Source organism: Cervus elaphus, chromosome 16 (genome assembly GCF_910594005.1).
Source record: "Cervus elaphus chromosome 16, mCerEla1.1, whole genome shotgun sequence".
Taxonomy (NCBI): domain Eukaryota; kingdom Metazoa; phylum Chordata; class Mammalia; order Artiodactyla; family Cervidae; genus Cervus; species Cervus elaphus.
The window spans coordinates 6,950,762-6,974,777 of NC_057830.1; the positions used below are offsets into that span (position 1 = coordinate 6,950,762).

The 24,016-nt window shown below is 46.4% G+C and overlaps 1 protein-coding gene across 3 annotated transcripts in view; it reads left to right on the top strand.

Annotated features, from left to right (window-relative positions):
- Positions 1-23,432, top strand: part of ASTN2 (astrotactin 2) — a 993,079-nt gene extending 969,647 nt beyond the window's left edge. For all 3 annotated transcript variants that reach the window (XM_043927598.1, XM_043927599.1, XM_043927600.1), the window contains 3 exons: positions 6,063-6,163; positions 7,863-8,046; positions 22,602-23,432. In XM_043927598.1, coding sequence (XP_043783533.1) covers positions 6,063-6,163; positions 7,863-8,046; positions 22,602-22,839 — 523 coding nt within the window. In that variant the 3' untranslated portion in view covers positions 22,840-23,432. The remainder of the gene's footprint in view (positions 1-6,062; positions 6,164-7,862; positions 8,047-22,601) is intronic.
- The last annotated feature ends 584 nt before the right edge of the window (positions 23,433-24,016 follow it).

Here is a 24,016-nt window from a genome sequence, read left to right on the forward strand (position 1 = left end):
CCGATACACTAAAACCGGATTGCTTTAGGCATCTGAGATCTCACAGCCCACAGTCTCTGGGACATGAACTCAAGCTTTCAAACCACATTGGCCAGTGTTCTTTCCCCTGAAACAAAGTCAGAGGAAGGAGCAGCAAGGGTTTGAGTCTGGGGTTCCAGGTTCCTGAATAGCCCATCCCACTTGATCCTTGGAGCCACCTCTTCTGTGATTATCCCTGAGGTGCAGCTGGGCCCCAGTCAGTCAGTTGTGCAAAAAGCAAGGTGGCATAGAGAAGGAACACTAGTGGAGGAGTCGGGAAGGCCAGTGCCTTTATTCTGAACTGGTTGGCAGCAGGGCCTTTTGCAAGTCTGTTTGCTCTCCAGGCTGTGGTTCCCCCACCTGTAAAATGAGGTTGTAGAGCTTGGTGATGGCTCGAGAGTTCTCATCCCCTGTCACCCCGTTCTCCTCCTGCCCTCAGTGAACTGGAGTTTGAGTAAACTCAGGGAGATGGTGAAGGACAGGGAAGGCTGGCGTGCTGCAGTTCATGGGGTCGCAAAGAGTCGGACACGACCGAACAACAGCAGGCGTTCTAGTTCCCATTATCAGTGGGTCTCAGCCCACCTGCACAGGTAAAGATGAAAGTACCCAGTCGAGGTTGCCAGCACCCTTCCTGACCCTAGAGAAACCCCAGCTCTGACTGTGTCCTCTCCCAGGGTGTCTGTCCTCCCTCTTCCCACTCTGCCCTGTGGGTCTGCACGTGTGTATCTGTTTCTCAGTATCTCTCCCTTCTCCTTCTCTCCTCCTTCCCCACATCAGGGGCTGTCACTTTCTTCCCCTCGCAAAGAGCCCCTCCCGGGCTGCCTGGTCCCCTAACAGCTTTCAGATGTGGCTCTGGAACAGTTCTACAATTACAGCTGAGACAGGCAGAGAGCGCATGGCCTTGTGACTTCTGACCCAGGCCCGTGAAGCTAACATCTTCCTCTTTCTCCCCCACTCCACCCCCACTGGCAGGGTGGCCCGACTCCATCCTGAGGCCTCCACTGACATATTGGGTCACTCAACGAACACAAACAGAAGCTACCTTTTAGGGAACAAAGACTGAACCAGGCCTGCTGCAATCATTAACATCATTGACTCTGGACCCTGAACTTGGGAGATACAGTTAATTTCACCCTGTTTTACAGATGCAGAGACTGAGGCTCAGAGACAGGGAAATGACTTCCCAAGAATGCTCAGCTGGCAACTGGGGAAGCAAGATTCTACCCAGGTTTTATCATTTGAAAACCTAAGACTCCTTCTTTCCCAGCATGCTTTTATTCATGCTGCTTGGCTAAGCAGAGAGGGAATGCCGGACCCTCTTGATGGAGGAGATATATTACAGGAACACCTTGGAAACATAAATTGCCAAGGGAAAAGCAGTGTTTAAATTTTTTTTCCAACTCCTCACATTTGGAGATTCATTCACATATTTTATTTACTACAGCCTTCCATGGTCCTCTCAGATGAAATGTCTCTCTTTCTATTCTACTCCAAGAAAGTATTCTTGCCCAAATAAGTGCTCTTTATGTGGCCTTTATAAAAGCCTGCAACTTACAAGCCACTCTTCAGCCATCACTTTGTGTAATCCTTGAGACTGCCACACACTGTACAGTTATCCCCATTTTGTTGGTGCAGAAACTGAAATTCAGCAACGAGATGTGGTATGTTCAAGTTCACTCATTTACTCACATATTTAAAAGTGCCTTTCATGTTCCTAGTACTGTGTTCAGTGCCAGGATGTAACTGTACCCAAGCTGCAGGCCAGGGTTTGGTGTCTGCCTCTGACACTTTCTAGATGTCGTGTATGTAGTAAGTGCTTACGCCATGGTACCAAATGCTGTCCTTACCTCTCTCCTTTGCCCCTTGCTTATTCTCACATCCTCAAGTTTCACTATGATCTTGCTCCCAACCCTTCTGCAAGGCTCCTTAGTCAGAACTCACCTTGTTAAGCACTTGTATTTCACATTCATCCACGTTGTCCTAGGAAGTGGAGAGCAGCCTCCCCACCCCAGACACCTGATGCAGACAGGTGACCTAAGCACAGAGGGGTAAGTGACTAGTCTACCATCACAGAGCAAGGGAATAGAATGGAAAATGAACCCACACCTGGCCATCTCCAAGACCAGACTTCCTCCTCTGTTACCTTCTGCTTCCCTTGACCGAGACAATAACTGGATATAGTAAGGGCTAGAACAGAGCTCTGCTCACAGGGCTGAGATGTAACAGGTGGAGAGAGATGATGCCCACATCACAGTGGTGGTGTTCTCACGACAAAGGCTGAAGCCAAAAGACCCAGAAAGCAGATGGATAGTTGGGCTTCTGTCTGAAAATGGGGGCCAGATATCCCATATTTAGGTCTCTAAAGTCACATATATGTTTAGACCCACACTTGTTAGCACTCCAAGCTAGCTGATGAAAGATAAAAGGTGAAATTAGATTTGACAAGATAGTATGACTCATTTGAAAACACCCTGATGTTGGGAAAGATTGAAGGCAGGAGGAGAAGGGGACGACAGAGGATGAGACGGTTGGATGGCATCACCAACTCGATGGACATGAGTTTAGGTAAACTCCAGGAGTTGGTGATGGACAGGGAGGCCTGGCATGCTGCGGTTCATGGGGTCGCAAAGAGTCAGACACGACTGAGCGACTGAGCTGAACTGAAGAACATCATCTTTGAATTCAGACAGGCCTCACTGCTGCTTAGTTAATATGTAAAAATAAATCAATGACTTGACCTCTTTGGGACCAGCATCCTTATCGATAAAATGCAGACACTCCCACCCGAGTGATATATTTCAAAGATTAACTGGAATACGCATGTAGAGGATTAGCACTGGTGAGCACTCACCAGACAGCAGCCATGCCTCACATGACGCTCAGGCACTGAACGAGGGTTCCTGCGCGTGGACCAGCAATTCTGCGAGGAGGAACTGGTTTCCTTTGTTTTACATTTGAGACAAAGGCTCAGAGAGGGTAATCAACTAGACCAAGGTCACACATCTAGTGAACCTCACAGCCGAGGTTTGAATAGATGGTGACTGGGCTACAAGGCTGCTTCTGGGCTCTGGGTGACCTGTCCCCTGCTGGACCCCTCACCTCGGTCGCCATGGCAGCAGCCTGGTAGGATAGGTTAGCGCTGACATTCCTCCAGGGCTAGGAGGTGTCTCTGTGGGTCTGTCATGGGCCTAGTGGCAGTGACTCAGAGCAGCAAAGGATGTGGAGCATGTACAGTTCTGAGCCTTGCTGTCAGCTCCACTCATGGCATCTTAAACACAAACCAGCATGACGGAATGATGAATCCCCACGTGCACCAAAAACGTCAGCTTCCCAGAAAACTCGGGATGATGTTATTGTACTATCTGAATTACAGTGAAACTCAGAATCAATATCAAGGAATAAATTAGACACACATTCTTGGGATGGCTTGAGTACCTTTCACTGCTCTTCAAAAGAGAAAATGCGTTATTATTAAGAAGGAGATTTTAACACACAAGAAAAGACAAGCAGTCTTTTCTCCAGAAAGATACTGGCTTCTGCTTACTGTGCTCCTTGTACCAAGAAGTTCTGATGTATTGTGTCTTTTATAAAAAGCACCTTTGGGTTATCAAGTCATGAGGTGTTAAAGCCGAGAGGGGCTGTGAAGTTCCCAAGTCCTGACCGTCTGAGCCCGTCGTGTGGATCTGCAGCCGCAAAGCAGAGCTGAGAGCACAGCGTGTGCAGGTTTCAGAGTGAGACAAACCAGTGTCCAGACAATGGTTCTCTCATTGTCTGACTCTGCTTTTGGACAAATTGCCTAACTTTTTCATCTTCAGTTTCCTCTTCTGAAAGATGAAGATAATGTGGGTGATTATTTTCTCAGGTTTTCATAAGATTAGAAAAACATGCGAAATGGCACCGTTTCAACATAGTTGGAATTTGGCAAGTGTACCTAACGGAGTTGTATTTGTACAGAGGTGACATCCACAGACCTTTAGCAGAAGACAGTAGCTGATAATGGATCAACACGTGGGCTTTGGAGTCAGACACACCTCGACTTAATTTCCAGTCCCAGTAATTACTATATGGTTCTGGGCAAGTTGCTTTCTCTCTCTGAGCCTCATGTATAACATAAAGTGAATAATAGTAACTATCTTTTAGTATCATCTGGGGGAATTAATTGCAACAATACAGATGAAACTGCATAGGTCCGTGCTTGCCACATGTTAAGAACTTTGCACATAGTTAATCTGGAGAACTAACTCATGTATATTAACTACCTAATATGTGCAGTCAATCAGGGTTCACCATTCTGTACTTGGCAATTGTAGTGTTACGTCCATTGGTGGCGCTAGAGCCCTCCTGCCAATGCAGGAGACCTAAAAGATGCAGGTTCAGTCCCTGGGTTGGGAAGATGCCCTGGAGGAGGGCATGGCAACCCACTCCAGTATTCTTGCCTGGAGAATCCCATGGACAGAGGAGCCTGGTGGGCTATAGTCCTTGGGGTTGCAGAGTCAGACATGACTGAAGCAACTTAGCACACACATAGCACGAGGTAAGTTGAGGTTTTGGAGAAGGAGGAAAGGAAATCAGACCCCTGGGACTGTAGTTTCTTGTGCTTGACCCAGGGAGCCCCTGTTGCCACTCCACACTCCTGCTCCTACCCATGAAGGCTGGTGAAGGAGGGTGGCACAGCAAAGATAGGCCACTCAGATGCTTAGCCCTTCTCACTTCTGTTTAGATTGTCACTGGCCTCCAAGGATGATCTCTTCTTGAAAGTTTATCCACTCTTTTGGCTTTATTTAATTTCAGAACTTGGAGATCTGGAGGTGTGAAGCGTCAGAGAGCCTTCCCAGAGTAGGCCAGAGGCCAATGTCTCCTCTGGAAAGAATCCCATGTCCTGGAGTGGACCCGACTCCACCATGTCTGTGGTTTACCAGTTCTCTCCCTCTAATACCACACAGACTGCCTGCCTCACCCTCCTCGTACATCATGGAGCTGCTAGTGCCAGCACTGAAAGTTGAGGACATGCCTTGTACCTGGACTAACTCCCAGACTTCCTGTCGTGGCCCACTAGGTCCCCATCATATCTCTTTGCTACAGCCACACCAGCTCTCTATTCCTTCAACAGTCTGGATCATTCTCTCCTCAGGAACTTTGCACTTACTGGTCTTTCTGCCTGGAATACTCTTTCCCCCAGATCTTCCTCCCATAAGCTAGTTCCTTCTCATTTCCAGGTCCCAGTTCAAACCTCTCAACAAGAAGGCCTTTCAGGACACACCTGTCTAAAGCACCCACACCCCTCCTCACTTCAGGCTTTGCTGCGTGATCCTGTTATATTCTTTCTCATATGCACCATTGTCTAATTTTTCACTTTTGTTTAGCTTTATGCAAGCAGGGACCTTGACTCTCTTGCTCATCTTTGTAATCTTAGCTCCTAAAGTAATCCCTGGCACGTAGTTAATGCTCAGCTAGTGTTTGTTAAATGAATGAATGAAAGAATATCTGAATGAGTATACAGAGTGATAGCAGATAGCATCAGGGTTTACTTCCAAGTCATGCCTGGACTTGACTCAGACTGCTCTGCCCCCTAATAAGTGTGAGACCACTCAAAAATACACAAATAAATCTGTTTTCTCATTGGTGAAATACAAGTGATAATGACCCCTGCCTTCTAGCCTTGCTGCTTGTAAATGAAGAAAGAAAGAAAGAAAGTGAAGTCACTCAATTATGTCCGACTCTTTGTGACCCCATGGACTGTAGCCTACCAGGCTCCTCCATCCATGGGATTTTACAGGCAAGAATACTGGAGTGGGTTGCCATTTCCTTCTCCAGTAAATGAAGAGATGGAGTGCCAAATGCCCAGCAATCAGTTGGTTTTTGATATACACTTAGTGACTATCTTTTTTTTTTTCTTTCCAAATCATTTCTTCTGCAGCCTGATCATTCCTGAGTTCTTTCAACTATCACTCCTGTGCTATGATTTTTGGGTTCCTCCTTGCAGCTTCCAGGGCCTTTTGCTCTGAAGTCACAGCCTTGTGCTCGGTTTTCTTGTTGTGCCACAGGTTCACTCTCTACGCGGTGGATACACGAGGGAGGCACTCCGAGCTCAGCACAGTGACCCTGAGGACCGCCTGTCCCCTGGTGGATGACAACAAGGCTGAAGGTAGGTGACCCCCCACCCCCATTTCTTCACTTTCAGGGTCCTTCCTGTGTTTTCAGTCTGTAAATTCTGCACCCTCCAGTCGCTGTCCACCACTCCTTTTCTGCCTCACACACACACAGGGAGAGGAAAGTCAAAGGACTGGAGGAAGAGCATGGAGCTAAATGAATCAAAGCCAGGAAGGAAATTGAGATTGGCCAGCAATATCTTTGCCAGTGGACAGACTTGCTCCTCTTTTATAGAATATGTGTTTTGGCTTTGAGGAAAGGAATGGTGGAGAGTCAGAACTGTATGACTGTGTTCTGCCTCTTGGCCTAGGCTTTTAGAAACCAATCCCTTCCACTTTAGTGTGCCCTAGAGCTGGCAAATACGTGGCGCATGGAGGACCACTAGACCACTAGACTTTGCTGTACCGCTGGCAGACATCATTAGCTGATCATGGCAGACATCATTAGCTGATCACAGCACACCTTCCCATCTGGCCCAGGGGTGGCCTCAGAATTCTCAGCAAAGAGCTGCAGTCAGTAACTATCCGTCAGAATCAGCATGCGTGTTCCTGGTCCATGAAATTGTAAACATTAGACAAAACACATGAAAAAAAAAAAAAAGAACCAATAAATCAGATCTACCATGTACTTAGTTCTTAGACCACGTGTAGATACAATTTCAACAAAGTTGTCATGGTAGCTCATGAGTCCTGGTGGTGCTTCAGTTCAAGGTGAGCAAATATTTTCTAAGAGCCCTGGTACAAGCAGTGTAGAACAGACGTGCTCTCCATCTTTCAGGAGTTTCCATTCTAGCGGGGCAGAGAGAGACATTTCTTCAGATGATCAGGCTACGTACTAGATAAGATGAGACACTGAGATACTGAGTCTTATTAAAAGGGAGGGGATTTGAGATGGATTCCTGGTAATTTTGTTGTTGTTATTTTTATTTTAAAAGGACACATGAACATGGTTAAAAAAAAAAAAATATCAGAGTAGAAAACCCTAGAAAGTAAATGCTCCTCCCATCCTTAACCCAAGTCCCTCAAGGTCTCCTGAAGGCAATTGTTGTTAAGCAGTGACATGGGGCATACATAAATTTTGTTCAGAGTCTTAAAAGATGAAAGGATGTGCCTTCTATTCAGGAGAGCAGCCCATAATGAATTTTAGTTACATCAGTTAGCAGGAATAACTGAAAGAGTAGCCATTGCCATGAATGGCAAGCAGAAGAGTCTAGATTTTTCTTTGAAAGATTTTTGAATGAAGAGTTGTTAGACCTGATTACAAAAATATGTTGGAACTATTACAGAGAGGAGATAGAAGTAGACCATTGAGATGAGCTCAAGACACTTACTAGAAGCCTCTGCACTTGTTTGGAATTTTCTGTTAAATCATAGGCACGGACCTTATGTTAACCAGTGCAATTATAAGCACTAACTTTGTTCCAGACCCCCTGTCAAGTGCTTCATATCCGCCTTTTAATTTAGCCCTCCCATGCTCCTCCAGCGTGTGGATTATTATCTCCAACTGATAGATAAGAAAATGGAATACAACTGGTCAATGCCATATTCAGGATGGAATTAAGGTTGACTTGCCCCAAAAGACCACACAGGTGAACTCCTGCTTGAATACGCCTTCCTAGTTGTAAGGTATGCCTCCATCGTCCCTATTTCCTACCGTCTGGTGATCTGTGCCCACATACTTCCTCCGCCCCCCAGAGATAGCCGACAAGATCTACAATCTGTACAATGGGTATACAAGCGGCAAGGAGCAGCAGACTGCCTACAACACGCTGATGGAAGTCTCGGCCTCCATGCTGTTTCGAGTCCAGCACCACTACAACTCTCACTATGAGAAGTTCGGCGATTTTGTCTGGAGGAGCGAGGATGAGCTGGGGCCCAGGTACGTGGGTGCGTGAGTGTAAGTGCAGCAGTAAATTCTCCCTGTTCCCATCTGACTTTATTGGAGCCTTTTCTCCATAGGCTAATGATGGGCTTTATGAAATAAATAAAGGTGGCAGTCACCCAAGTCATGTCAGGACTCAAGGTGGGAAGCCGGTGGGGAGAATGAAAGAATCTTGGAAGTTTAGCTTCTTGGACTTCTGGAATCTCAGATAAGAGAGAGACTTCAGTGTTCTTTCAGTCAGCCCCCTTACCTTCTGCTTTCAGTTTTAGAAATGGGAAACGTAGCTTCCTTGAGGAGATATGTCCTAACCAACATCATAGAAGAGCAGGTGGCAGAGTCATGGACCCTAATCTAGGACTTTCCCTTCTCTTTCATAAGAAATCCGAGCCGTCTTTTTTTTTTTTTTTTTTTTTAAGAATAAAGTTCATTAGTGACCATGACTAAATGCATTCATAAATTCAACATGTATTAAGGTGTGATTTTTTTTTTTTTTTTTTTTTGTCACCAGCAGTGACTATGCCAGCCACAGTGGTAGGTGCTATAGAGGAATCACCCATAACTGACACATAGTCACTATCTTCTGAAGCTTCCTGAAGTAGTATCTGCAGTGGGGGGCTGTGTCTCATATCCTGCACCGAACAGTGATGTCCATTCATTTATTCAACACAGACTTAACCGCCCCCTTTTTAGGCTGATCATGTACTGTTAAAAAGGCAGAAGCAGCCCCTACCTATGTGTAGCTCGCTGTTCCACATAATTAAGCAGTGGCAAAGAATAGAAAAAACAAATACCGTATATTAACGCATATATATGGAATCTAGACAAATAGTACTGATGAGCCTATTTGCAGGGAAGGAATGGAGATGCAGACATAGAGAAAAGACCTGTGTACACAGCTGGGGAAGGAGAGGATGGGACACAGTGAAAAAGGAGCACTGACATATATACGCTATCATGCGTAAAATAGATAGCTGCTGCATAACACGGGGAGTCCAGCCTCGCGCTCTGTGACGACCTAGAGGAGTTGAATGGGAAGCAAGGAGAAGAGACTCAAGAAGGAGAGGAGGTATATATATATACACACACACATATATATGTATGTATAATTATGACTGATTCGTGTTGTTGTATGGCAGAAACCAATACAACATTGTAAAGCAATTTTCGTCCAATTAAAAAAAATAGAATAGGAATAATAAGGGTCAAAAGGACAGAGAGGAGCCCTCTGGGGAGGTGAGGCACAGACACCCAGCCTGGGTAGCCCAGTGAAGGCCCTTCAAGAACTGAGACTGTTAGGCCTACAGGGTAAGTTGGGGTCAGGCACATGGAAGAAGACAACGACCGGAGGGTCTGGGGCCAAAGGAGTAGCCTGTGAAATGTTCAGAGGTATAATGCTACATAGAGCAGGGGTTAAAACCTCGTTAATTTTGAATTTATCATTTGCCTCCACCTTTATGATTTTTGTGGGCTTCCCTAGTGGCTCAGATGGTAAAGAATCTGCCCGCCATGCGGGAGACCCGGGTTCACTACCTGGGTTTGGGGAAGATCCCCTGGAGAAGGGATGGCAGCCCATTCCAGTATTCTTTCCTGGAGAATTCCATGGACAGAGAAGCCTGGCGGGCTGCAGTCCAAAGGGTTGCCAAGAGTCGGACATGACTGAGCGACTAACACTTTCACTTCATGATTTTTACCCTAGTTCCATACTATCTGCACTTTATTTTCTATTTTGTCCTTAGGCCCACGTATTAGCAAGTATGTTTGAAAAGGAAGCACTGTATCACTGTGTGAAGGGAAGCCGAGCACTGTCTCCCCTTAATAAAAACTAAACTTAAGCCTTCAGTTCAATGGAAGAAAAACAAAATGCCAGAAAACAATGCCACTTAAGCCTCTCAGAGCCTGAGGCTTTCCTTCTAAAAGGGAAGATTAGTGAGTGTTAGAGAAGTACTTTAAAACACAGTCCGGAATTAAACCTTTCCTTCTGAAAGTAATCTGGAGGAGGGCAAGGGATTGAAAAAGGGAATCTAAATGCTTTTCCCGGTTGTGATTCATTGTTGTTTAATGCTGGACCTGTGATCTTCCTGAGTACCACCTAAAATCCTTTCTCCTGCCCCAGGGGAACCCCTTCCACACTTTGGTAAACACTGTGTGTGGAGGAACTGAAAGAATTTCTGTGCAAAGTGTGTGACAGCAGGAGTGGGAAGAGATAAGACAGGGGAGGTCAGCAGAGGCCAGTTCCGAATGCCCTTTAAGTAGGGTTAAAGAGTTTGGATTATCTCTCTAGGGTAATGGGAAGCTTTTCAAGTGTTTTTCACAGGGGGAGATGTTATCAGATCTTCAAGGGAAAAGGATCCCTCTGACAGCCGCTGGCAGCCTGGACTAGAGGAATCCTGACCAGAGGGAGGCAGGGAGGCCCCAGAGGTTGTTGTGATACTAAATCCAGTGCTCCAGGCCAGGATCGTGTCAGTGGTACTGGAGAGAATTGCATGGCTTCCTGAAACACTTAGTGGGCAGCGTGTTATGCTTTAAATAGCTTTAAAATTACCCTGTAAAACAGACAAAATAGGGTATCCTCCCCATTTTATGAATGGAAAGGAATTGGAGGCCCCCACGGGGTTAAGTGAGCTGCACGGAGGCACACAGAGCTCGCTGTGGGGTCTGCTGCCGCCCCGAGCTTTCACCCTGAGCCCCTGCAACACGTGCGGTAACCTTCGAAGAATTCAAGGCTTGGTGGAGGGATGAAAGGGGTCTTTCCCTGGGGCAGACCTTATCTGTTCTGTTGGATCCTGGGTTTGTAACTGTCTCCCTCTCCTTCAGATAAAAGCGAAAGGAGAGCAGACAGACCGGAGCACAGGGCCTCAGATGAAAGCTGCAGCGTGAGTCATCTCGGCTGCCATCTTGCCCAGGCACGGGGAAAGGCGTTCTGCCTTTATTGGGCTTTTTCCCACAGGCTTCAGGGAATCTGGGTGGAAGCTAAACCAGAGCTTCACTCCCGACTTTGTCTTTATCATCTTCTGGGATCCCTTAAGACCCTCCAGGACATCAGTCTTCTAGAAGGCCTTTCTGGTCAGTCAAAGAGGCAGAACAACCCACTCCGTCATGGACAGTGATAACCTGCTCACCTCCAGCCAGCTGGTCACCAGCCACTGGCTGCCAGCCCCCGACCTGTGCCACCCAGCCTCCTCCTCCTTTGGTCTTTCTAGTCTCTGGAGGGAATCCGAGGTTTCTCTGATGCCCCACACTGGCATGAGCAGGAATCAAGACAGCTGCATCCTGATCCATCCTGGCACTGCTGATAAACTCCCCGTGCAGCCTTGGGCTCTGGGCCTCTCTGGGCCTGAGTCTCTTCATCTGTAAAAGGGCAGTAGTCCTTTCTTTCTTTTCTTTCTTTTTAAAGCAGTGAAAAATCTGTTTTCTAAATAAAGCTTACAAAGAGCCCCAGCTCTTAGCTAGAATGCTACCTCCTCAGGGAATCCTCTAAAATTTCTACTCTATCACAGCCTCAGGTTTTAATTTTCTGTGTTGCAGCTACTAGTTTTAGTATCTTATATTGGTTGTATATTTTGTGGTGGTGGTGGTTTAGTCACTTAGTTGTGTCCGACTCTTGTGACCCTGTGGACTATAGCCTGTCAGGTTCCTCTATGCATGGGATTCTCCAGGCAAGAATACTGGAGTGGGTTGCCTTCTCCTCCTCCAGGGGACTTTCCTGAGCCAGGGATCGAACCCTCATCTCCTGCATTGCAGGCAGATTCTTTACCACAGAGGCATCAGGGAAGCCCCACGGGTGAGAGAGGAAGGTAAGAGAATATGCTTCAGTCAGGAAGGACAAATCTCAGGGGAGTGGAGAGTTCAGGGTGAGGAGGAGAAGGGAAGACCGAAGCAGAAGTCATATCATAATGGCTCTTTATGAGCCCTACTCATGAGTCATTTTTCTTCCAAAAGCTGGGTCAGTGTTCTAAACAGAGGATCCATGTGGGTAGATGTACCATGCCTCTCAAAGGCTGGAAGTCTGCAGAACATCCACGTGTGAAGGAGAAAGAATAAGGCCCTGCCTTGGGTTTCTGTTGTAGCTTCGTCACCCGCTTGCTGTGCAACCTCGGACAAGTTGCCTCTCCCTTCGGAGCCTCACTTGCAACATAAAAGGGCTGGACTCTAAGGTCCCTTCTGGCTGCAAAGACAGGGAACCAGCCAGCCCTGAAGGTCACAGAAACCAGAGAAGAGACGCAGCAGAAGTGTCCTTTCACCTCTAGCCCAGCATGGCAAGCTCCTCAGGAACCTAGGATGGCTAGGACAGTAAGAGTTTTTCCCAGGAGCACCCTAGTATCCTGAGATGAGCTCTGTTAGGATTCCGTTGGCCTCTAACCACCAAGCCCCCAAATGTTCTCTGCGTCTCCATGGATCTTTGGTCGGGTACCCCCATAAAGTTTAGTGACAAAAGGGTGACTCTTGCTGCTACCTAAGTCCATCAGGCCAATGTCCTCTGGAGCTTGGTTCCCATGGCAACCACAGGTTCTTGCAAACAACTGCTCAGAGAAGACCTGCTGACACCCAGCTGTCCCAGCCATGCGGTTCCTATTAGGAGACCTGAAAACCTTTACTTACAGGTGGTCAGGGATCAGAATTTGCTCCAGTCAAATACCCTTGACCACTCCTGAGCTTCTCAATCCTCTCAGGTTATGTCTATGAGGAGGGAGAAGAGAGTCAGCACTTGAAGAGATTTTGTTTCAGTGAAATTGAGTAAATGAGTGAATAGAGTAAATGTATGTCTAGATATTTCTGTTTTTCTTTATATCATGTAATGCTTTATTTACATTTTACAAATCACTTTTACATTAATTAATTTGAAAATATTTGCTGCATTTTTCCAAAATATCTTTCTTTTCTTTCTTTTTCTTTTTTTTTTTTTTGACTCAGTTATATATGTGTATATATTCTTCTGGTTAGAGGATAATTGCTTTACAATGTTGCATTGATTTCTGCCATACAGAAATTTCTGCCGTGTGACTCAATCATAAGAATACATATGTCCCCGCCTTCTTGAACCCCTCCTACCCCACCCCTCTGGGCTGTCCCAGAGCGCTCGGTTGAGTTCCCTGTGTTAGGGAACAGCAGCTTCTCACAAGTTATTTATTTTGAATGGTAATGCATGTTCTTTAGTGCTGCTCTGAATTTGTCCCACCCTCCCCTTCCTCCACTGTGTCCACAAGCCTGTTCTCTATGTCTGTGTCTCTATTCCTGCCCTGCGAATACTTTCATCAGTACCGTTTTTCTAGATTCCATCTATATGTGTTAATATATGTATTTGTTTTTCTCTCTCTGATGGACTTCACTCTGCATAATAGGCTCTGGGTTTGTCCACCTCACTAGAACTGACTCAACTCCATTCGTTTTTATGGCTGAGTAGTCTTCCATTGTGTCTATGTACCATAGCTTCTTTATCCACTCATCTGAGAAGGGACATCTAAATTGCCTTCCACGGCCTGGCTGGGGTAAATAGTGCTGCAATGAACAGTGGGGTACATGTGTCTTTTTGAATTATGGTTTTCTCAGGGTATATGCACAGTAGTGGGATTGCTGGGTCATATGGTAGTTTTATTCCTAGTTTTTTAAAAAAAAAATCCATACTGCTCTCCAGAGTGGCTATATCAATTTACATTCCCACAAGCTGTGCCAAAGTTTTTCCTTTTCTCCCCATCTTCTCCAGCATTTATTGTTTGTAGATTTTTTGATGATGGCCATTCTGATTATAGGTTTGATTTGCATTTGTCTAATGAACGATGTTGAGCTCTTTTCATGTGTTTATTGGCCATCTGTATGTCTTCTTCAAAGAATTGTCTGTATAGGTCTTCTACCCATTTTTCAATTGGGTTGTTTATCTTTCTGACATTGAGCTGTATGAGCTGCTTGTGTATTTTAGAGATTAATCTGTTGTCACTTGCTTCATTTGCAATTATTTTCTTCCATTCTGAGGGTTGTCTTTTCATCTCATTTATGGTAGAAATACTGTATTTCTGTTATCAGCCCCTGTTGTTTCCATGGCGGACATTGCTAATAGATAACAGAGATCATTCCAGGCTTGATTCATTCTAGGCTGTTTCTCAACATAACCAGACAAGAAACTTTTCCCATCTGAAAAGGATTAGAACATGCTATGAATTGTCATTGCTTTGTTCTTCGTGAAAATATTCAAGCCTGGGATGTCAGTATACATTCTTCGGTCCAAGATTATGTTAGCTCTTTCCTTAGATATCGTGGATTCACTCTCTTGGAATTTCTAGGATGTTGGAAACAAGAGCAAACTTAGCCTCCTAGAACCATACTCCTATCATTTCAGATGCATTTTCATTTTTTCCCTGCATATTTTGACATTTCAGAAATCAAGATGGATTGTGCACAATCAATGTGCACATTATGTTGCATTCTTTCTTCATTTCTTGAAAGGCTGTTATTAAATCAATAACATATCTTAAAACTGACAATGTCTTAGATAAATATGAGCAAGACACTACGAGTTTGAACCAATGTCCCACAGAACATCCCCCCACTAATAATATAGCGATGTACATAATTATCTCGTTGTTATTCAGTTGCTAAATTGTGTCTGATTCCTTGTGACCCCATGGACGGCAGCACACCAGTCTTCCTTGTCCTTCACTATCTCCCAGAGTTTGCTCAAACTCATGTCCATTGAGTCAGTAATGCCATCCAACCATCTCATCCTCTGTCACCCCCGTATCCTGCCCTCAATCTTTCCCAGCATCAGGGTCTTTTCTAATGAGTCGGCTCTTCACATCAGGTGGCCAAAGTATTGGAGCTTCAGCTTCAGCATCAGTCCTTCCAATGAATACTCAAGGTTGATTTTCTTTAAGATTGACTGGTTTGGTCTCCTTTCTGTGCCAGGGACTCGCAAGCGTCTTCTCCAGCACCACAGTTCGAAGGCATCAATTCTTCGGCGCTCAGCCTTCTTTATGGTCCAACTATCACATCCATACATGACTACGGAAAAACCATAGCTTTGACTATATGGACCTTTGTCGGCAAAGTGATGTCTCTGCTTTTTAATATAGCTTTGTCATAGCTTTTCTTCGAAACGGCAAGTGTCTTTGAATTTCATGTCTGCAGTCACTGTCTGCAGTGATTTTGGAGCCCAAGAAAATAAAATCTGCCACTGTTGCCATTTTTTCCCCATCTATTTCCCATGAAGTAATAGGACCAGATGCCATGATCTTAGTTTTCTGAATGTTGAATTTTAAGCCAGCTTTTTCACTCTCTTCTTTCACCTTCATCAAGAGGCTCTTTAGTTCCTCTTCGTTTTCTGCCATTAGGGTGGTATCATCTGCATATCTGAGGTTGTTGAAATTTCCATCAGTTCCAAACTGAAATACTTTTGGGTTTGTTGAGATTTAGTCATTCTTACCATCAGTTTAGAAATGAGTTCTTGGAAGGCCTCATGGTTTCTTATGAGAGAACAAGGAGGACACAAAGCCAAATGTAAATATTTTTGCTAGTCACCTTACAAATCGTATTTCAAACCTGGTGTTGAGGAAATATATTTACACGGCAGTACCCGAGCTTCTGATTTTCTGTTTAATGGGGGTGGTCTGAGGCTAAACTTGATGTGGATATTCTGAAAGTAACCCCAGTGAACCACTGGGAAGCCATAAAACCATGGCTTCATTGCACACATTCATCATACCAGCTTTAAAATGTGTGTATGTTGCATGTTTTCAAAATGGAAACGCCTTTTATTGTATTTTGTCTTAAAAGTAATTCTTGTTCATTCTGTAATGTGTAAATGAGACAGGTGTATATATATATATGTGTGTGTGTGTGTGTTTAATTGCAAACTGAAATGTTATTCCCTGGACTCCTAGTCTCTACCCAGAGAGAAAATTGTTAACAGTGTGCACATACTTCTCCAGAGATCGATGTGGATGTGACATGGATGTGCTCATGAATAAGGAAACTGGTTCAGACTTAAGGATATGTTGACATCTATAGACCACATAGTTCCATTTCTGTCCACTCTGCTATGTAGATCAAATACATCCGTTTTGCTCTGTTTTCTGCCTATTTACACTTAATAGCACAAGTCTTTTCCTATGGATACATATGTACATATGTTGGCCTTTTAAAGGTTCCTTCAATGATATGAATTTATCACACGTTAATTTAGCCCTCTGTTAAAGAACAACTAGATCTCTTACTTTTTTTTATTATAAACAAATATGTATAAACATTTTGCCCAGTTGCCCAATTACTTCTGTAGACCCTGTGCTCCTGTGTCCCTGAAGGTGTTACCTAGGTTTCTGGCACCTGGTGGGTCCTTGGTCGCCTGTCGTCATTGTCATCCCTGATCCTCAGGGTTCTCCCCTCTTGTTTTCATTTATTAGAACATCATAACTATTTTCCTAAATGCCCACCCCCTTCAGGGACACACTTGATTCTTACTTGCAGCAGTTCTGCAGCAGACTTGCTTTTGAAACAACCTTCGGCATCATGATCTGGCTGCAGTTTGCACATGTCACTCTTACCAGAAGCGAGCGGGATTCTCCAGATGTGGCCTGACAGGGGCAGCTCGAATGGAAGTCCTTATTTCCCTGAATCTGCCCTCTCTACTTCCAGAGGTGGTGTTCCAGCCATGGTGTTTGCAACTGCGCCATGCCCTTGACTCTCATTAAGCTTGAGGTCAGCTATCACAGAGACTTAGGCTTAGCTCAAGGAGACAGAGATTAGGGAGAGAGGCCAACGGAAATGTTCCCTTGCTGTCTCTCCTCTTTTGCTCCATCCCGTGGCCTCCTTAGAATTAGATCTCTGTCCAATAACTGTGTCAACAGCGAAGTGGGTAATGGTGCTGGGAAGAGAGTAGTCACTTAAGCTCCTGCAGTTCCCGGAGAAGCGGCGTCCCAGCCCCGCCGCTGACTCTTTCACAAGCCATCCCTGGCTCAGTCTCGCCTGCTGGTACAGTGACAGATTAACGTGCACTGTCCCTCCTTCCCCTCTGGCTTCCCATCCTGCCGGGCCTGTGTCCTGTCTCCAAGGAGAGGAGGACTTCATTTCTGGTATTTGCGAAAAGTGGTCACTCTGACCTGTGCTTTCCCCCCTCCCAGGCAAAGCTTGGGGGCAGGCCTGGCCTTTGACTGATGAATCTCCATTGCTTGCAATGTACTACCCTGCAGTCTCACCTCCGGTCTCTCACCCCGCACCCTTCTCCAGCCTCTGAACACCTCCAACCCTTGTCTTCATGGCTTCACCTTGTGGATTCTCCGGCCTTTGTCTCACTGCACATCAAGGTGTTGAAGCATCGTGTACGGTGAAGCAAGAGCAGGAGGCAGTTAAGCGAACTAACATTGGTTTGGGTCCCGTTATGTGCATATTCCTTGTTGGACGCTTATAGCAGTAGTTTCACTGCAGCTGAACAGCAGTCCTACAAAATAAGTATCTCTATCCCCAGTTTACAAATGAGGAAACTGAGGCTCATAGAGAAGAAGTGGCTTGCCCTAACACACTCTGGAGCCTATGTCCTTTCTACTGCAAAATATCTTGGCTAACATTGCTGAGAACTAAGCAAATCACCCAGGTCCTCTCATCTTCCAGAAATACTGCTGTTCTCACTTTACTGATGCAGTAACTGGGAGTTAGTGGCATTGAAGAGCTTGCTCATGATCCAAGTAGCTAAGTGATAGAACTAGGATTTGAATCTGGGACTTCAAAACCAAAAATGTCATCTCAGCTCTAGACACTCAGAGCGCTGATTCTAGTTTTGCTTTTGTTATTAACTTAAGGTGGTCCTTTAGGCAAATTGTTCTCTCATTTCAATCTTTAGTTTCCATCTATGCAAAGGCTTGTCCAGTTGAGTTCCAAGATTCTTTCTATGGGAATGGCTGGGCCCTTGGAGACAAAGCATTTGGACATCTTAGAGGACTTGTCTTCCAATCTCATTTTGTATTTGTGACTTTGTGGCTGTGTAGATCAGACAATAGGGGCTTTACAGGTGCCTTAGTGGTAAAGAATCGACCTGCTAATGCAGGAGACACAGGAGACATGGGTTAAATCCCTGGATCAGGAAGGTTCCCTGGAGAAGGAAATGGTAACCCAATCCAGTATTCTTGCCTGGAGAATCTCATGGACAGGGGAGCCTGGTGGACTGCAGTCACTGAGGTCACAAATAGTCAGACATGACTGAGCATGCTTGCACACATGCAGATCAGACGATGACTCTCCATTGCCCTCAAAATAGAATACTTTACCACGGCTCAGAAGAGTCTGGATGGTCTGCTCTCTACCAAACTAACTCGTCTCCCACCCATTCTTTGCACTAACCATTTCAAAAAAACCCGATGGTTTATGCTCTCTTTAAACCAGTGAGCAACTTCCTCTGTCTTCCCATCTACCTGAAAAATGTGTGTTACCTTTGAACAACTAGCTCAGATGTTATGCCCCCTGGGAAGATTTGTCTGAGTCCCCAAATTAATAATTGAATGTCCACGTTATATATTCCCATAGCTCCGAGCATATTCTCAAACCTGGAACTCTGCTTCTGGATTAGAAGCTGTTACTATTTCTATCTGTCTCCTGGCAATGACTTATAGAAGTGCTCAAAGCTTGAACCAGTACACAAATCATGGTGGTGGTGGTGATGGCACTAATGATGCTTTTTCTACTAAGAGTTTTGCACATATTAACTTATTTAATTTTTGCTTCAACTCTATAATGTGGGCAAATGTGATCCCCATTTTATGAATAAGGAAACAGAATAAGTAGCTTTTTAAAAGTAGGAAAAGAGACAGGCCTGCATCCCTAAGTACAGTGACAAGAAACGCGTAACACCTGGGCATGTCTCTTCCTGGTTTCTTTCTGCTGGTCTTGCCCTCCCCCAGGTTGATTCTCCTCAACGCAGCCAGAAATGTTTTTAAGCAGTTTGTCTCTTAAAACTGCTGCTTGGAAGTCTTCCGTAACTCCCCACTTACCCCTGTGGAGGGCTGATTATAAATTCATTGATTTCTTTTTTCATTTTTAAAACAGCCTTTGTGGTAGACCTCCCTCATGGCTCAGTCAGTGAAAAAACTGCCTGCAATGCAGGAGACTTGGGTTCAATTCCTGGGTCGGGAAGATCCCCTGGAGAAGGAAATGGCAACCCACCCCAGTATATTCTTTCTTGCCTGGAGAATCCCCTGGAGAGAGGAGCCTGGCAGGCTACAGTCCATGGGTTTGCAAGAGTCAGACTGAGTAACTTTCACTACTGCCTACTTTGTGGTAGACCTAGTTATTATTCCCATTTGTGGGTAAGGAAACTGAGGCACAGTTGGTGAAATAACGTCCTCAATAGCACAGAGCTAGTAAGTGTCTGGGGCAGGATGCGAACCTCAGCAGTCAGGCTCTTGAGCCTATGCGGTGCACCATTACTCTATACAACCCGTGCCCCAGCTTCTAAGCTCCAGTGGCCTGGTTCCTGCCACTTCTCCAGTTTCCCCCTGTGAGCCCACTTGCACACCGTCTTCCATCTCTAAACCCCTTCTCTCTGTGCCTTCCCCTGGCTTTCCGATTATGCCTTTCCCTCTTCTTTGCCCAAACCCTGCTCATCATGGAGGCCCAGCACAAGTTCCCCCCTTTCCAGGAAGTCTTCTCGGATTTCCCAGTCCCCCCGCTGTACTGTCCTCTGTTCCCCACAGCTCCCGTGTCTCCACTTACGGTTGCTCTGGCCACCTGCCTTGCAGTTTTCCACTTGTGTATCTTTCCTACTGAAGTGGGAGCTCTGCCATGTAACAAATGCTCAGCAAAGGAGCAAGCAATGGCTCTGCCTCCTTTAACTTCACCCCCACCCCGCTCGTCAAAGGAAGAAGCGGGTTTGGAGATGTTAAGTCAAGTTCTCCAGGACACAAGGAGCAGAGCAAACGCTGAAATGAGGAGGCCTGGGAATAAGCTCCTCTGGTCCCCGCCCCCCCACCCCAGGGAGGCGCCTGCCCGAGGTGAGAGAGCCCTGTGGGGCGAGTGTGATTATGAAGCTATGAATTCTTGGCACCTCAGGAAATATTCCACCCAAGTGGTGAGCTATACAAAGAGGACTTTTTGAAAGGCACCTCATAAATCGTGCCCACAAGACCTACACACATAAGCCCGGCCCTTTTGCAGCCGCCACGCAGGTGCCTGACACAGTCTCCCATTTGTGGGGTCTGCTGTCATAAAATGCCTCCCTCCTGGGGGTCTCCAAGGGGCATGCAGAGGACAGCAGGAGAGGGCCTCGCCTCTGGCCCCTCAGGACCTCCAGGCATCTTGAGGATGCGGAGATGTAGCAGAAAGTGGATCCCACGTGGAGCCGGACACCCGGACGGCAAAGCTGACTTCTGGTGTGACCCTCTCAAAGCCTCCATTTCCCCGCCTTTCATGAGACCATGTTGTTGGTCCTCAAATGTGGTGATTTTTTAAAAATCTTGACTTATTTCTGCCATGCTGGGTCATTGTTGCACACGGGCTTCCTCTAGTTGTGAGTGGGAGCTACTCTCTAGCTGCGGGGCTGGGGCTTCTTGCTGCGATGGCTTCTCTCCTTGTGGAGCTCGGGCGATAGGGCACGCAGGCTTCAACGTTGCGGTGTGCAGGCTTAGTTGCCCCGTGGCGCGTGGGATCTTCCAGGACCAGGGACCAAAACCGTGTCCCCTCCACACGGCAAGGTGGATTCCTAACCACTGGACCACCAGGGAGGCCCTCAAATGGAGTGATTTTGCTCCGCAGAGGATATTTGGTAATGTCTGGACGCAGTTGTATTGTCATGCCTTGGACTGTGGGAGCAGGTATCTTACAGGCAGAGGTGTGGGGATGCTGCCCCTCCAGCAAAGAATGACCCGCCCACATGTCGTCAGTACCCTGTTGAGAAACCTCGGACTAGGTGATCTCAGAGACGCTTGCCTTAATTTCCTCTGCAGCCACCAGATCTCTGAGGAACCTCTCTCTGGTGCTGCATGAAGAGCGCTAGATAAGTTCCTAATGATGATCACCACAGTCCAAGGCGATCCTTGCTAGGACTAGTGTCCGGCATGACCTTGATCCTGAGACATCATCACCAGTTCTCGCCCTTTCCTGAGGGCGTACTCGAGGCCAGCCTTTGGGCATCTCTCTTAGTTAATCTCACAACCAGTTTCTGAAGGTAAGGCTAACTACTATCACTGTTTTAGAGACAAGGAGAATGAGAGGCATCTGCTTTGGGGATATAGAAATAAAGGCTTTCGTGAAGGAGAAGCCCAGAAGGCAAGCTTTTTTTTCTGACTCTGAGAAAAGAGTCTGAGGGAAGAGCAGTAAGACAGTAGGCAGAGGGACCGGGTGACTGTTCAGACCTAGTGGGTGACCACGTCAGTGGTCAGCTTGATGTTTCAGCATGGTCAAGGGGTGTCATCTCTCTGAAACTTGGGCTCCATACCCACTGAATCTAAGGGGAAAGGATAGTATTTTCAGGGTTGTCGTGAAGGTTAAATACAGATTTTAAAGTGTGTATACACCCAGGTTGGATGCATGAGACAAGTGCTCAGGGCTGGTGCACTGGGAAGACCCAGAGGGATGGGATGGGGAGGGAGGTGGGAGGGGGGATCAGGATGGGGAACACATGTAAATCCATGGCTGATTCATGTCAATGTATGACAAAAACCACTACAATATTGTAAAGTAATTAGCCTCCAACTAATAAAAATAAATGCAAAAAAAAAAAAAAAAGTGTGTATACATTGCTTACCCAGCATCTAGCATGTGGTGTTAATTTATTTTAGTTATTGTTCTTTTTGTCATTTATCATCATTATAATAATTATCACTTGGCTAGAGTTCTAAGGCTTATAAGTTTTATGTTTTAGAAGTGAATATGTTAGGCCAGAACTTACACCTCTTTTATTATTATTATTTTTTATTATAGTTTCTTTACAATGTTGTATTAGTTTCTGCTTTATGGCAAAATGATATAAGCATATCAACCACACGTATAAGCATATATCCCTTATTTCTTGGATTTCCTTCCCATTTAGTTCACCACAGAGCAATGAGTAGTATTCCCTATGCTATACAGTAGGTTCTCATAAGTTACCTATTTTATTCATGAAACTGAAAAAGTCGCTCAGTCGTGTCCGACTCTTTGTGACCCCATGGACTATACAGTACATGGAATTCTCCAGGCCAGAATACTGGAGTGGGTAGCTATTCCCTTCTCCAAGGGATCTTCCCAATGCAGGGATTGAACCAAGGTCTCCCACATTGCAGGCAGATTCTTGACCAGCTGAGCCAGCAGGGAAGCCCATAGTATATACATGTCAATCCCTATCTCTCAATCCATCCTACCCCTCCTCCTCTCCTGGTATCCATACAATTGTCCTCTCTTTCACTTTTTGCACATGGCACAAATGAAGACAAATTCCAAAGTGATTTTTGAGCAAGCGTTCATAATATCACACTTACGGCTAGAAAACTGTTGGGACAAGAAGCCCTCATCCATCCGCTGACCTTTACTGCCCACCTCGAAGTCCTGCCCCTCTGACCTGGGCTTCTCCAGCTTCATCGCCGTCCCCTCCTGTCTTCCAGGAAGGCCCACCTGATCCTCCGGCGGCTGGAGAGGGTGAGCAGCCACTGTTCCAGCCTCCTGCGAAGCGCCTACATCCAGAGCCGCGTGGACACCGTGCCCTACCTCTTCTGCCGCAGCGAGGAGGTCCGGCCCGCGGGCATGGTGTGGTACAGCGTCCTCAAGGACACCAAAGTCACGTGCGAGGAGAAGATGGTGTCCATGGCCCGGAACACGTACGGGGAGGCCAAGGGCCGGTGAGGGCGGGCGCCGCCCTCCGCGAGCGCAGAGACTCTCCGGGGGAGCGCGAGCGGTGCTCTCGCGGATCCGGGGCCTGGCGGGGGGGTGGAGCTCGGCTGAGGATGGGCCGCACGGAGGAGGCTTGCCAGCAAGGCCAAAGCAGACTCTCTTGTGGATAGCCAACGGAGAACTTTGTCACCACTGGAATTCTTCATTTGCCCCCAGCTTTTATTTTTTCTAAGGTATCATTTGACTCTATCAAAGTCTCTCCTTTTTAAACTTTTTCTTACGGATGGCAGTGAGTCCCGAGGCAGGAGCTTTCAGTTGGAGACCCAGCGGCCTTTCCTCTTCTTCCTTCCTCCTGCCACCCACCCCCCGGCTTCCTTCCTGCTGTGGACCCCAGGAGGAGCCCTGTGGAGAGCTAGTTGGACCCCCTTCAGCATCAGGAAGGAGGCCCCGAGGATCATTGGCAGTGAGGAAGCTTGGGTCTTTAGGACTTTCATTTTCCAGACATGTTTGGGTTGGCAGGACCCCTGCCTCTTCCTGCTCCCGGTGGGTCTGCCCAGAGTCCCTGCAGGACTTCCCATGCATTAAAAATTCCTATTGTCTCTCTCTCTCTCTGCTTGGGTTGTGTTTCTTACTGATGGGGGACCTCTGTTTATTCACTCAACAGGTATTTATTGATTCTCTACTATATACCAGGCACTGGGCAATCAGCTAAAGAACAGATTCTCCCTGTCATCAGGGAGCATACAGTCCAATGGAAATTACAGAGAAGCAGCCAGTTATTTCGGGCTGTGGTAGGGGAGGAATGGAGATTCTTCTAACTCATTTCCGGGTCACGAGACAAACGAAAGGGGTTCCAAAACGCTTTCTTGAAAAAGTGATGCCGATATCCAAAAGATGGGGGAGGGGGAGGGGATTAGCGCCAGGCAGGTGGGGCACCAGGAACAATAGCCCAGAGATAAGAGGAAAGGTAAGTCAGTCAATGGACAGGAGTTTGAGCAAACTCTGGGAGATGGTGAAGGACAGGGAAGCCTGGCGTGCCGCAGTCCAAAGAGCAGGATACAGCTGAGCGACTGAACAACAGCAAAGTCATTCAGAGGCTGAAAGCACTGTCGTTGGGAACAGAGATCAAAACAGGAAGAAGCAAGAGGTAAGGCTGGGAGCTGGGCAGGGCATTGGAAGCCGTGGACAG